This window comes from Arachis ipaensis, chromosome B3 (genome assembly GCF_059453495.1).
Source record: "Arachis ipaensis isolate K30076 ecotype BB chromosome B3, ASM5945349v1, whole genome shotgun sequence".
In the NCBI taxonomy this organism is placed as follows: Eukaryota; Viridiplantae; Streptophyta; class Magnoliopsida; order Fabales; family Fabaceae; genus Arachis; species Arachis ipaensis.
Window position 1 is genome coordinate 121,357,579 of NC_142438.1, and position 14,554 is coordinate 121,372,132.

Consider the following 14,554-nt stretch of genomic DNA (forward strand, 5'->3'; position numbering starts at 1 on the left):
GCTTACTGAAGAAGGAGTAGGAGGCCTCGGTTCTATTATGGGAGAGGAACAATAACTATGACCTGGCTTTACTTACATTTTATTATTGTTAAGACATTGACCAATTTGCATTCGATGTTGTGTGTTTACTTTATTTAATTAAAAACAAGAAGTAAACAAAGTTGAACAAAAAGAAAAGACTTGCAATTTCCTTAATTATAAACCTTCCCTTAAAGCACATAATAGTTAGCAAATAACAGGGCATTTTTCTTGCTTTTACTTTGACACACTAATCCTTTTCCACTGTCTCTCTTTTTCTCTTTACTTCCCCCCTCCTCCCCTCTTGCGATTCCACATATATGATGTAGCTATCTGTGTCATTACAGGTTTTCCCTAATCACATGAAACTACAGATTAATGGAGAGATTGTTGGAGAAAAACCGTTGTCATCAAATAAGGAACCCAGTTCAAATGATTTGAGGAAAATAGTTTTGGCAAATATTGGTGGAGATGGAAATATTTCACACGGTTATATGTACAATTTTCAAGTTTTCCCTTCTATTTCATCTATTAAAGATCACCATATGAAGGTGATTGGGTAATTATAATTTTGTTCCTTGAAATGGCACTATAATTTTCTTGATTACTGATATGGACAGTTATTGTTACCTTTCTGTTTATAACTAACTAACTGTTGTGTGTGAAACCAACCATGTAGCATGAAAGAGTATGAAGAGAGGGTAGTATCACTGGCCTTGAGTCGCCCAAAGCTTCAAGCTCTCACTAATAAGCTTAAGTCTGTTCGCATGACTTGCCCTTTATTTGACACAGCTCGCTGGGTGAGTTTAATACTCCCTCTCCTTTGCCTCAAATTATAAATGTATCAAATTCTTTTTTGTGACAGATAGTTTTAGATAGTATGTAGTTTATAAGATGCATTGTTCTGAATTTTGTGGGTGAGGAATCTTGAAAGAGGATATCTTAAAATGTGGAATCTACATTGCTCTGGTCAACGTCCCCAACATTTCAAGGTCACCGAAAATGATCTTGAATATCCTTATGACAGATATATATATATATATAGGTGTTAGACAAGAATGTATATAAGAAAATCAAGAAAAAGTAGACCGATCTTGTACTTGATATGTTGATGAATCTGAGTGTAATTCTGTTATAGCAATCACGAACATATCTATTTTGCTAGAAATCATGGATGAGTAATTTATTGTGTTTTGGCTTCACAATGCTCTTGATTAATTAACTAGAACATTAACAAGATATACAAAAAAAGAAAAAAGGGGGGGACTAATAACTTTTCACTAAAACTCAAATGAACCAAAAGTTGAATCAAATACAACAAATTTGTTATTTATTATCATATATGAATTGCCAGAGCCAAAGCAATATATCGTACAAATAGAATGAAATGATGGTGCTTCACTTTATCAAATTAGTTATTATCGTATTAGAACTGTTTTTCAAGGTAGTTAATTACTTTTTTATCCACTTGAAAAGCTTTAGTCAAAACTTCAGGAGAAATAGGTGGAGTGGATCTAAAAACAGCATTTGCAACTGTGATAACACCTGGATTCTGACTGCTAAGACCAGAAATAACAACAGCGTTGCCATAACCGGAGAGATTCTAACCAACACCAAAGTCCAGTTTCCCCCATAACATGAAACCAGTGCTTGGGGACTTCTAGAAGGGACAAATGCCTTAATCGAAAATTCACAATTTTCACTTGAACCAATCCCATGGAGGCAACCTGATGCAAGCCAAGATCCTGATTTACAAGTTCCCAAGGGTAGTGAGACTTTGACAACAGCTTCAAAATCCTCCCACTCTGTATATGGTGAAATTGAGAAAAGGATTGCAGATCTTCAGTTTAAAAATTCAGGAAAGGATCTCAGAGCCCTTAAGCAGATTCTGGAAGCAATGCAGAGATACAAAGATTCACTAGATATTACAAGAGAATAGGAAACAAATTACCCTTCTGACAGAGGTCTAAGTGAAAGCTCGGAACTACAGACACCAAGACAACCCCAATAACCACTTTCTCTGGTCAACTCTATCCTCATCATATCTGCTACTAAGTCTAGCACAAGAGAAATGATTGGCTTTCCTGGCATCAAGCTCCTGAATACATCTCTGTGAGCTGTAAACTCTGAAAATACTATATCCTCTTCATAGCTGCCAAAGATAATTTAACATAAATAAAAATAGCTAAATAAATCAACAACACCGTTAACAAATAAAATTCTAATTGAGTTTACTTACTTATCCATCAAATGATCACCATACAAGTATGCTGCAATTGCAAGTTCAGTTTCGTCCAAACTCATTGAAGCTGTTGGTCTAAAACAGACTTGCACCCACTAAATATATAAAGAAAAATTGTTATTAGTGAAATAATAATAATAATAATAATAATAATAATAATAATAATAATAATAATAATAATAATAATAATAATAAATTACTTATTACTTAGTACTCACACTAGGTAGCTCTAATCCATGAATATTGATTGGAGCAAGTGAATCTGTTCTCCTTTTTTTAGCAATGGACAGATCTGTCTTGGCCTTCTCAATACAGCATAGCAACAATGGATTATTCGATGCACTACTTTGTTGGTTAAGAGTCTTAGAATTGGAACCAAAGACCTTAAACACCTTAGAGGGAGAGCTGACATTATTTTCCAATCGTTGAACAAGAGATTGGACTATTTGGGTCAATTGCTCAACAGAATTAGCTAATGAGTCTAAAGTCACTCTATCCTTCAATGATGGATTGGGTTCACTGTAACATTAGAACATTGCATGCAGGGTCATAAACGCATAACATTAAATACCAGTAAAGATAAACAAATAATAGATATTAGAAATAGAGAATATTCAGCAGATCATGCATTGCAAAAATCAGGTTAAGACTATACCTTACAATCTACATAGTCAACTTATGGTCAAAAAACAAAAATTACAGAGTCAAAATTCTTCAACTTGACCCCAAAAATTTTTTACAAAATAATTAAAAAAACTACAGTTACTCTCAAATTATGCCCCCACCACCACTAAGCCCCAAACTATAGTAACACAGTTCGTCATCATCAGAATAAGCTTATGCACCAAAGCTAACCGATCAAACACAAAAACAACTTCAAAAAGGGGAAGAAAAAAAGGAGTAAATTTTGAGTCAACTATATACTTAAAAATAATAAAAACAGAGAAATTTTGTCTTTTTACTATTCCTTAAAAAAAGAAAAAAGGTGAAGGTACATGAGAACTAAGGAAAAATTAATAAAAGAAGAAAGAAAGTACCTTTTGTTGAAAAAGAAGAATAAAGAGAGAATATTGTTGTCGTGCTAGAAGGTTTTCTTAGATTAGGAATGTTATTAAGAGCAGTGCTTGTTGTTTGAATGAAGAAGAAAGAGTTCGTGTTGAACACGGAAGATTGAAGGGAAGAGAAGTGAAGTGAAGTGAAGAGAAAGAGTTTCCGTAAAAGCAGAGAAATTTCATCCTTATACTCTTCTACTTCCTCCTCTATCGCCGGAAAAGTAGAGAGCGAAGGAAATCAGCAGCGAGAGAAAGTTTTCCTGGAAAATCAGTGAGAAAAAGGGAACGAAAAAGAAAAGAAAAAGAGAAGAAAGAAAATTTAGCAGTGAGCAGTGAGCATTGGAAGCATCTTTTTTTTTCTTTTAAAAGAATCAACATAATTTCTATTAACAAATTATACAAGACCATTCAGAATAAATTTATAATACAAGAAAGAAAAAAAATAGTACATACTTGTTCAGAATTTCAGTTGGTTCTTGACAAATCTTCATGTTAGGAATAGAATTTGCCTCAACAGAAGTAGCTCAATTATTTCTTCGCGTTTTTACCATTGTAATTAGCTTGTAGTGTTATGTGTTTGAGAATAAAAATACATAACAATGATAAAAGAGAGTTGTTATTATATATCAATTTACGGTAAATCTATATTAAATGCAAATTCATTCTAATTATTGACAATCTAATTAGTTTATAATCAACATAAATCAATTCAATTATATTATTTATAAGTAAATCATATATTCCGTCAAAATCAATATTACAAATTTAAATGCTAGTATTACGTAGAGTTATAAGTTAAAATAAGCTAAAATGATAATATCTATTTTAAATTATATTTTAATTAACAAAATAAATTTTCAGTAACTTAAAAATATTACATATTTATTGTCACGTTGAATAATAAATTTAAATAATAATATCTATTATAAATAATTTCGACATAAAAATAATAAATTTACAACAATATATAATTTTGAAAATATTATATATCTATTATTAAATATTACGTATTTATTATCACATAGAATAATAACGTTAAGATTAGCATGTTTTGATAATGTTATGATCTTTTAAAAAAATAAATATTTATTAATAAATATTATGTATTAAAATCTTTTCACATTATATTATCATGTACATTATAATATCAATTAAAAATAATAAATTTGAATAATAATATCTATTTTAAACAATTTGTAAATAATTATAATTTCTACTTTAAATAGTAAATCTTTTTAAATTACAATCATAGATACACATTCTTTATAATTATATTATATGATATATATATAAAATAATAAAATCTTTTTGAAAGATATTTTTCAATAATAAATAATAAACAAACAAAATTTTATTCTATATGTAAAAACACTCCTCAGCATATCATTAGCAAATTATATTCACATTATAATTCTAATTGTGTTACATATATGCTTGAGTGTTTGATATGGGTAAGCGAGAATCATCCGGATCACCTCAACGTAGCGAGAACAAGAGAGACACAAGAGATGTTAGCATTAATGCTATAGATAACCAACTCTTACATTATTCGTACTTGAACCATATACCTCATAAACCCCAATTTTTGTATTTATGTACCCCGGTCTTTATACTGCTGCAGTATATTCTAACCAATATCCGACAACCATGCATCCATCACTATACAACATATTCCCACCATCATTTATTGTAGGTCCAACTGTCATAAATTTTCAGCCTCCTACTCTCTTATATCCTTGTCAATCTACTAATCCAAGAGATACAGATGAAATTTTTAAACTGCTAAAATCTCCACAACACCATCAGTCTGACTCTGGTACAAATAAAAAGGCATCAAAACAGACAAGTGTACGCGATAAGAAGATATCTACAGCCAAGAGAAGAATTGTCTAGAATTCACATTTGTCTGAAAATAAGGTTGGTGTGAAGGCTGCCTCCATTAAAGAAAACTTTTCAAAAAATAAAAAAACTCCACCAGGGACCTCACACAAATCTCTAACTGAGGAGCAAAAGGCACTCTTAAAAAAGAGTACACCAAGTGGATATTCTATTAGCATGCCTACCCTAAACCAGAAAAAGATCGAGCACAATAAACAGAGAATTGAATGGCCATCTGTAAGTTTTCATATCACAAGCATGAATCCTCTACGGTTACATAACTTAGTGATCTTACCAATTTTTTTTTTTTTTTTTGCAGTGGATCCCGATTTTATTTAAGCCTCCTGCATACATGGATTTGGATGACTTAGATATTAAAATAGCAACGTATGTGTTTGCACCAAATAAAAAAAGGTTAAATCTCTCATTATCTATCTACTAAAAATTTTAAAAATAGTTCAATATTAATGTGATTCGTATTTGTAGGGATGAGGTATTGGCGACAACAAACAAATTTAGCGGAACTCGTGACAATTTCAAGTCATTAATTCCCAAGGAGTGGCTATATGGGGATGTAAGTGCATAATTAAACTGCTATTTATAGCATACTTTAATTCCTAATATATTTATTATTTACCACATAGGTGTTGGATTTGGTGGCTACTATGCTAACCATGCAGGAGAAAGAAATAGGATGTCAAACACACTGGTATTTGCCAGCTGTGTTTTCGGTACGCAATATCTTTTTCAGGCTTGTTACCGTTTTTATTTATTTTATCTTATTACTTAATTGGTGTCACTGACTTAGCTCCTAACTATTAAATTCAACAATTCATACTGCAATATGATACCAAAATTGAAGTTCTGTTGAAATATTATCAAAAAGAATTTATGGAAAAAGTTGACGAAGGTCTAAAAAAGGTATATGATTTATTGTATTTTTAATTTTTTTTATTATTTAATGGAATTTATCTTTATGAACTGATCTATACCTTTTTTAAAAAAAAAATTGAATATAGTAATATTCTAATACGTGAAAGTTGGTACTAGATTTTTTTACCTGTCAACGAGAACAACACACATTGGTATCTGGTTGTTTTTGATTTGTGCAATCATCAAACAATTCTATTAGACTCCCTACCGATTGCTACAGATAAAGAGCAAAAGAGATCGAGTATAGTAAAGCTGGTAAATTAACTTTCTCCATTTTCATTTTTATGACATTTTTTTTAGGTTTCAAATATTGTCCTTTATTTAATTTTTTTCCTATATAAATAGACAAAATATCTAGAAGATATGCTCAAGTATGACTCGTTCTATAAATACAACACTCCGTTCAGACCAAGGATACTTGATTTTGCATTTGTGGATATGCTAGAAACAGGAGAACAAGCTCCTCACTCGTAAGGAATATGTGTATTTGTGTTTTTCTCTTTTAAATTTTTATCTGCATAAGCTAACCGCGTCTTATTTAACACAGTAATGATTGTAGGGTATGGGTGGCAACTTGGATGACAAACTACAGGAAGACATATAGTTATACAATAAATGTAATTTTTTTTGCTAAAAAAAATAGTACTTCAATTGCTAATGTATATGGTTTTGTTGGTAACCTGAAATATTTATATTTTTCAGATTAATGATGGTACAAGGATGTGACTTGCATTGGATTTGATTCTAAGGGCCCACAACTTGATGCTGCGTAATGTCATTGAATCTGCTACCAGAAATTACAATAAGTATAAACAAAAGGAGTCAAACAAAAATTAAATAATCGTAATTGTCATGTAGTCATGTTTAGATTATATTAACTACTAAGACTTGTTAGTTTCATCTCGTTTACTTAAAAAATTATTATGCACTATATTTTTTATGAACTCTTGTTGAAAATTAATGTTTCTATTTTTCGTTCGATTTTAGTTGAATTTAGGTGAAGCTTAATTTTCACTCTAGCATTTTGATTCCTTGAACCACTTCTGTGTTGTAAGCTTAATTAAAAATTTGATACTAAAATATATTAGGCAGTTTAAAATAAAACATGAGAGAATGGTTATAATCTATCTTCTGAAAATCGGTTCGGACCGGCCGGTTGAATCGGTTGAACTACAAACCGCTACAAAAAAAACTCGGACAAATGTTAAAACCCCCAATTTGAAAAACCGCAATTGAACAGTCGAACTGGCCAAGAATTGGTCGGTCGAACCAAACCGTCACCTGGCCGGATTTTTGGAATAAGGGAAAATGCAAAGTTCTGAAAATGGTCCGAACCGACTGGTCGAACCGGTCAAATTGTGAACCGAGGGGAAAAGTGGTTTGGACCAAGATTCTAAAAACCAGTTCGAACCGGTCGGTCGAACCATGAACCGGTATAAAAAATGAATCGGTCATATATCAAAACCGATAGATTCAGGAACCATCGTTGGACCGTCGAACCGGTCGAGAACCGGTCACTCGAACCGAACCGGGACCCGACCGGTTTTCTAAAATTTACTCAAAACGGTGCCGTTGGTTAGACGAACCCTAACCAGTGACCAAAACGCGCAGCACCTTCTTGGCCTCTCCTCTCTCACAGTCTCACTCAGCCACTCTCCTCCTCCTCTCATCGAGCTACTCCTCACTCATTCACTTCCCTCTCTCTGGCCTCTGAACGAACACACTGAAGAACGCAGAGAAGACAGAAGAGAACTCGAACGCAGCTTGGAGGAAGCACCGAAGCAGCCATCTCTCGTCGTCGTTCCTCAACGTCCAGCCACTACCGCTGCTACAGCTTTGGCGCAACGTCGCCTTTGTTCGCCGCGCATCCGTCTCCTTTTTTGCCAAGCTTTTGCATCTGTTTTTTGGCCAACCCTTGTTCGAGCTGCTTAGCCCTCTGTTCAGTCCTCTACGCCGCGTGTTCGAGCCTCTGTTCAGCCACCGTTCTGCCGCCTTTCAGCCACCATTCCGCCATTGTCTGCTTCCATTCAGCCATCTCTGTCGCAATTTGAAGCTCCTCGCTTTCCATGTCTGTTTGAATTTCAGAACTGCTCCATCCTAGGGTGATTTTTTTTCCTTCTTCTTGTTCTTTCTTGTATTAATTATTCAGTTATTGTTTTTTTTATTGTTGTTTTCATGGTTAGTATGTTTTGTAGTTCTTATTTTGTTGTTAGTTTGCTGTAGTTTAAAATGTTAATTGTTCTTGTTATTTTGATTTTCAGTTTTAATTGATCTTATTAACTTGTTAATTTGATAAATTATTGTTTTGGTGTTGTTCTCTACCTTTTGATTGTAATATTGTGTTTTGCTATGGTTAATTTAATAAATTGTTCATTGAGTGGAAGATGAAAACTTGCTGTATTTGCCAGTTGTGTTATTTTCGATATTGCTGCCTTGAAATGTTGTAAGGCCTTTGTTAATTTCTCTTTGGCTTAATTAAATATATCATCCCGTGCTTTTATATATTTCATTAAATTCATTTTATTGGCTAACTTTATATTCATTTTTTTCTTCTAATGGGTAGTTCTCTATGGAAAGATTATACAGTGGAATAGTTCATGGTGTTAAACATGTGCATTTTATATAGCTTCATATGGAAGTATAGTCATTGTTGTCTTAGTCAACACATGGTTCAATGATTAACAGAACGATGTATTTTATTCAATTTGCTTCCAGAGTTGGCGTGTTTGGAGAGTTTTGACATTTCTTGCAGTAAAGTCGCTAATTTTGGCATCAGCTTTCTAGAAGGTACTTTCCGTTTCCTTGTATTATTGTGGTGTTTCAGAATAATCAGGATTTTTTATTTTATAGGTTCAACCTAGCAGTTTCATCTTCTTCCATAGATTTTTCTTTGTTTTCTGTTTTTATGTGAATATATGGTTATAATTCTGAATGCAGCTATCAACCAATCAGTTTGTCTTTTTCGGGGAAAAATTTCAGTTATATATTCAATCTTCCTTGTGCTTCATTTCTTTGATGTAGACTTCAGTTGTATAAATCATTCTTGGAAAAGTCTCTTTGTTTTTCCATTTGTCCTTGTAATTTCTGAAGTTGATATTGTTTATGTTAGTCAGTAGACATGTTGCAGTGTGAACTATAAACAGTACCCATATACAATACTAGCATCTCAGCTTGCCAGTTTAAACATAATTCTTGAGTTTCAGTACTTCATAATTATCTATGCTTCATTAATTTTCGATGATGTCCTGGTTCATTTCAGGGTTGCAAAAGCTTTCCTTACTAAACTTGGAAGGGTGCCTTGTAACAGCTGCATGCTTGGATTCTCTTGCATGTTTAATTGCTTGATATACTTTTATACTTATTATGTTGCTGATCTAGAAAATTGGTCGCTTTATTATATTCCCTAGAAATAATACAACTATACAACTACTAAACCTATAAACCAGCAAACATATTTAAGGATATCCTTCAGTGGTGCCATTGTGAGAATGATTGAATTCTTGTCTTCTCTATATGGAAAATTTAATTTGTACAGTTTGTAGCGTTGAAGTTCAACAAAAGCAAGAAAAAGTTGCCATAAACAAGAATAAGAAGAGAAAAAGATGATACTTTTATTTGCAAAATAAATAACTTGAGTGGTTTATACACTCTGCTGTACAAATGTTATCCTCAATTATCAATACAACCTAAGATATTATCATATTGCAAGCTCAAAATTGCTTCACCAAAATTAATAATGAATGAAAGAATGATTAGAGAGAACTCAATAAAGGCAACCTCAAGCAGAAAGATCATTCTAACATTACAATGCACCCTTGAATTCTTCCAATTTGCCCTCGAACTGTAGGAAGATCAAAGAGTTCTAGCAGCAGTCCCACTGCTTCCCTCCTCTCTTCTGCATCTCTTGTTAGAGACTTCACCACTGGTGATAAAAACTCGGTTTCTGCCATCTTCTCCTGCACAGTAATATTACATAAGATAACTAAGTAATTAACAACAACAAATACAGTCAATTTCACAAGAAATGTTGTCTTATTTTCAGAATTCTACCTTTGTCTCATCTTTGCCCGAAGCCATATTTTGTAACAATTGAATGATGTTAAGCTTCTCTTTTCCATAATCATATTCATAGAAAACTAGATTTTTTGGAGGAAAAAAGAAAAGAAACGAATAATCAGTTACACAAGTAGTAAACCGTAACTGGGAAACACATGATAAAAGAATTAACTTTATAAGAAACTAATGGGAAATTGAGAGCAAAAAAGGGAAAATCAATCACACATTAGTCTCTAAAATTTGAACTATTAGTCTCTAAAATTTGAGTTAGGTAATTTAATATTTTTAATGATAATGTTTAGGATAAAATAAATTTTTATGATACATATGTAAAATTTTAAAGTTAAAAAATAAAAGATTTTATTTATTATAATTATGTTTATTATGAATTTTTTATTTATAAATTATTTTATTTTAAAATATTTTATAAAATTTTAAAGAATTTAAAAAAATAAATTATTCTTCGTTATAAACATGTTTATTATAATTTTTTTAAGTTTTAAAAACTGTTTTAACATTTTTATGCACTACTAGCTCTTAGGTTTCATAGAATTTGATTGAGCAATAATTTTAGTAAAAAAAAAGTTTAGTTCATTATGCCTATTCCATTCTCCTAGCATTTAGTTAGGACCTAACATGTTAAAATTTTAAGTTCAGTCATGGAGAATGATGGCAAAGAGTCGTATAAGGATTGTGATCAATCTGAGAATTTAAGTGTTGAGTATGAGTGCAGTTCCAATGAAAGTGATGATATGGTGGATGTAACTATAGATGAATCAGAGGTAGATATAATTAATGTTGATGGTTTTGAAAAGTTGATAACTGATTTGACCATCGAAGACATATGGGGACTGGTGTTTGATACAGAATCTCAAGTTTGTGAATTTTATGCCAAATATGCCAAGTGCTATGGATTTGTGTCCCGAAAAGACTTGAAGACGGTGGATGCTAATGGCAACATTAATACAAGACAGTTGGTTTGCAATAAAGCAGGAGAAAGACATTGAAAGCACCTTAAAAGGGACAATCGGCAAAGGGAGCATAGGGCAATTACTTGTGTCAACTGCAGGGCGAGATTCGGTTCATTCGTCACTATAGAACGGGTAAATGGAAAGTCAGTATCTTTGAGAGTGAACACAATCATCTACTGTGTCCACCTAAGTACAGACATCTTATTGCCACGAATCGTGGGCTTGATGAGGCCGATAAAACACAAGCAGGCAGCTTGCGAGCATGTGGTGTTAAAACTTGCCACATAATGGGTTACATGGTTTCCCAAAAAGGTGGATATGATAAAGTGGGTTTTATCAGCAAAGACTTACATAACCACATTAGTAAGACTAGGCATGGCAAAGTGAAAGACGGTGATGCATTTGCTGCGTTGACCTATCTGTTTTCTAAGGCAGACAGTGACCCGTTATTTCTAGGAAAGTTCACCTTGAAGGATGGTAGGTTGGATAATTTGGTGTGGGCTGATGGAGAAAGCGTTGTTGATTACGAATGTTTTGGCGATGTACTGGCTTTTGACACCACTTACAAGAAAAATGTATACAACAAGCCCTTAGTCATATTTTCAGGGACCAACCACCATGGCCAGACAACTATCTTTGGATGCGCTCTGCTCTCAAATGAAAGGTCCGAAACTTTCAAGTGGGCACTGAAGGAATTTTCAGAAATCATGTCAGAAAAACTATCCGGAGGTGTTGTGACAGACGGAGACCGTGCTATGAGAGAGGCTATCTTAGAAATATTTCCTGGTATACCACACCGCCTTTGTGCATGGCATCTCCAATGTAATGCGGTACAGAATATAAAAAACAAGCATTTTTGGGATGATTTTAGTGTATTATTGTATGGACAATTTACCGTACAAATATTTGAACATAGATGGAACGAGATCATATCCAAATACGGACTTGCCGAGAATGAATGGGTCCAGGGCATTTATAATGACAGAATGAAGTGGGATACCGCATATTTAAGGGAGCACTTCTTTGGCCACATAAGAACTACATCACAGTGTGAGGGAATTTATTCATTATTGAAGAACTATGTTGACAGTAAAACCAGTCTCCTTGAATTCATGCATAAATTTAGTGAAGTACTAAGGCATTACCGAAACAACCATCTTACTGCTGACTTTGAAACCTTTTATAAGTTTCCTGTTTTGACTACGTGCTTGGAAAGTTTTGAGAAACAAGCTGCTGAACTTTATACTAAAAATATTTTCAAACTTGTGAAAGATGAGATAGAAGCAGCAGGTGCTTTAAATGTGACTGAATGCCCAAACAGTAGAGACATTGTTGAGTACAGCACGAGTGAGTATTTTAATCAGCAATAGGAATTTAAAGTATCTTACAATAAAGACAAGGACCTGTTTGCATGTGAGTGCAGGCTATTTGAGACTCGTGGACTACCGTGCTCCCACATCTTTGGGGTCTTAAAGCATCGCAATGCAAAATGTGTCCCTACATCTCTTATCCTGAAAAGATGGACAAGAGATGCAAAGAGTGATTTTATATGCTCAATTGGCGAGCAAGACACCACTGATGATATAGCGCCCACACTTAGACGCGGTGCAATGGCATCTATTTGTTGGAAGCTTTGTGATATTTCTTCCAAAAATTCAGCAGACTATAGGGAAATCTCAGGTGAGTTACTTAAGCTAATTTCGAAGGTGCAAAATAAAGGTGATGCACAAGCGAGGCTTTCCCCCACGTCAGCGCTAATAGGTGATCCAGCTGCTGTAAAGTCAAAAGGGGCTCCAAGAAAGGTTCCAAAAGGCCACAAGAGGCGAAGATGTTCACATTGTAAGTCAGGCAGGCATTTTGTTAGGACATGTCCATTACTCGCCAAGGAGGACTCCCCCACTGAATACTCAAATGCTGAAGATGAACCAATGGTATTAATATAATGCCTTGCTTAAGGATATACTTTATGCTTACCTATTATTTTAGTGTCTTTCGCAGAACTATTAAATAATCCTATATTTTGAGCACTTTTTAAAATTTTTTTTAGCAGGTTGAAGAATGTGATGCCAATAAATAGACTCCCTCTCAGAACACAAAATCAGTAGAAAATACACCCGTGCACAATAAAAATAATTTTAAAGTAAGCACTTGTCCATGTTATACCATCTATCAAATTTATTGTCATTTCAATTCAAATTTGCAACATATTATTCTCGTAGTGCGTATATTATTTCTTATTATTCTGTTACAAAAAATTAAAGGGTTGTGGAAGCAAGAAGTCTGTATCTAAATTGACAGAAACACCGAAGATTAGAGCAAATGGCAAAAAAAGTTGACAGAAGGTAACATTATGCATATCTAATAATTTATATTAGATAATTCAAGAAGGAAAATTAAAGTCTTAAGTTGAATTTAAATTATATTAATCCAATACACATAAGTGCAACTGAGAGTTTAAGGGCGAGTGAGGCCAACACTTTGAGAAAATTCTTACTCGACTCTAGCTTGTCTGACTAGTTTCTTTATTTATTTTTTTTAAATTCTGTATCGTAATTATTTAAAAATTATGATTTATGTTTAGACCGAAGAAATTAGTCTAAGTCAAGAGACATTAAAAGATAAGACCAACACATCAGGAATAGAAGTGATCGAAGTTCCAGTTGCAGCCACAACCAAGATACCAGGATTGCCACAATATCCTATGCATCATTTTCCAGTGGTCCTTCCTTATCAACCTTATGGTGGAGTCCTCCCTATTCCTTTTCATCCTGTTCCAAATGGCATGGCGTACTTCAACCAATATCCTTCTACTGCCAGAATTACATCATATCCTCAGTTTTCGCATGTCTCGTCGTATTCTAGTGGACCCAGTGATAGCAATACATGGGCTGGACTTTTGAATGATGTCATCAACAATAAAAAGCCATAGAGTTATAATCTATATATTATATTTTTAATTTATGCATGTTAAAGTTGCTGATTATATATTATATTTTTAATTTTTGTTACCCCTTGTCTGTTTAGTAATGACAGAATGTGCAGATATTGGCATCCACAATGAATGATTATTAGTTCACCAGTCTGTGTTCACTTTTTAAGTTTTGTTTTAAGATAATATTTTTCTGTTGAAAGTTTGTAATGTGCCATGGTGTTTGAGGTTAGTAAGTTAATCAATTTTACACCTATATTCTCCAAATTACAAAGAAGTATTTTTGTTCCCCTACTTAGTAGTTTTCCTCCATAAGAAGATTTTTCAAAGATGTATTTCAATATTTGTTATTTCTCTCATCCATTTGCATGGCAATGGTGTCTGGCAGTTGTGAAGGTTGATCCAATAATGAGTCCTATTGCTGAGGGCGAGACCAATAATCAATCTGCTTGTAATAAGATTTGGGGCTCTAAAG

The 14,554-nt window shown here is 33.3% G+C and overlaps 1 protein-coding gene across 1 annotated transcript; it reads left to right on the forward strand.

Moving 5' to 3' along the window:
* The first annotated feature begins 10,838 nt into the window (after positions 1–10,838).
* On the forward strand, positions 10,839–14,079 carry LOC107633527 (protein FAR1-RELATED SEQUENCE 5-like). The gene is made up of 4 exons (XM_016337142.2): positions 10,839–11,156; positions 11,249–12,486; positions 12,574–13,081; positions 13,732–14,079. Exons 1-4 carry the CDS (start codon positions 10,839–10,841, stop codon positions 14,077–14,079), a joined length of 2,412 nt encoding a protein of 803 aa, XP_016192628.2.
* The last annotated feature ends 475 nt before the right edge of the window (positions 14,080–14,554 follow it).

What these genes read in the sequence shown, in the direction of transcription:
- LOC107633527 (XM_016337142.2), top strand. Translation starts at nt 10,839, where the DNA reads ATGGAGAATGATGGCAAAGAGTCGTATAAGGATTGTGATCAATCTGAG. An exon ending in ACATTAATACAAGACAGTTG is followed by an intron (nt 11,157 to 11,248) that starts GTTTGCAATAAA and finishes TGTCAACTGCAG; the next exon opens with GGCGAGATTCGGTTCATTCG. An exon ending in AACAGTAGAGACATTGTTGA is followed by an intron (nt 12,487 to 12,573) that starts GTACAGCACGAG and finishes ATGTGAGTGCAG; the next exon opens with GCTATTTGAGACTCGTGGAC.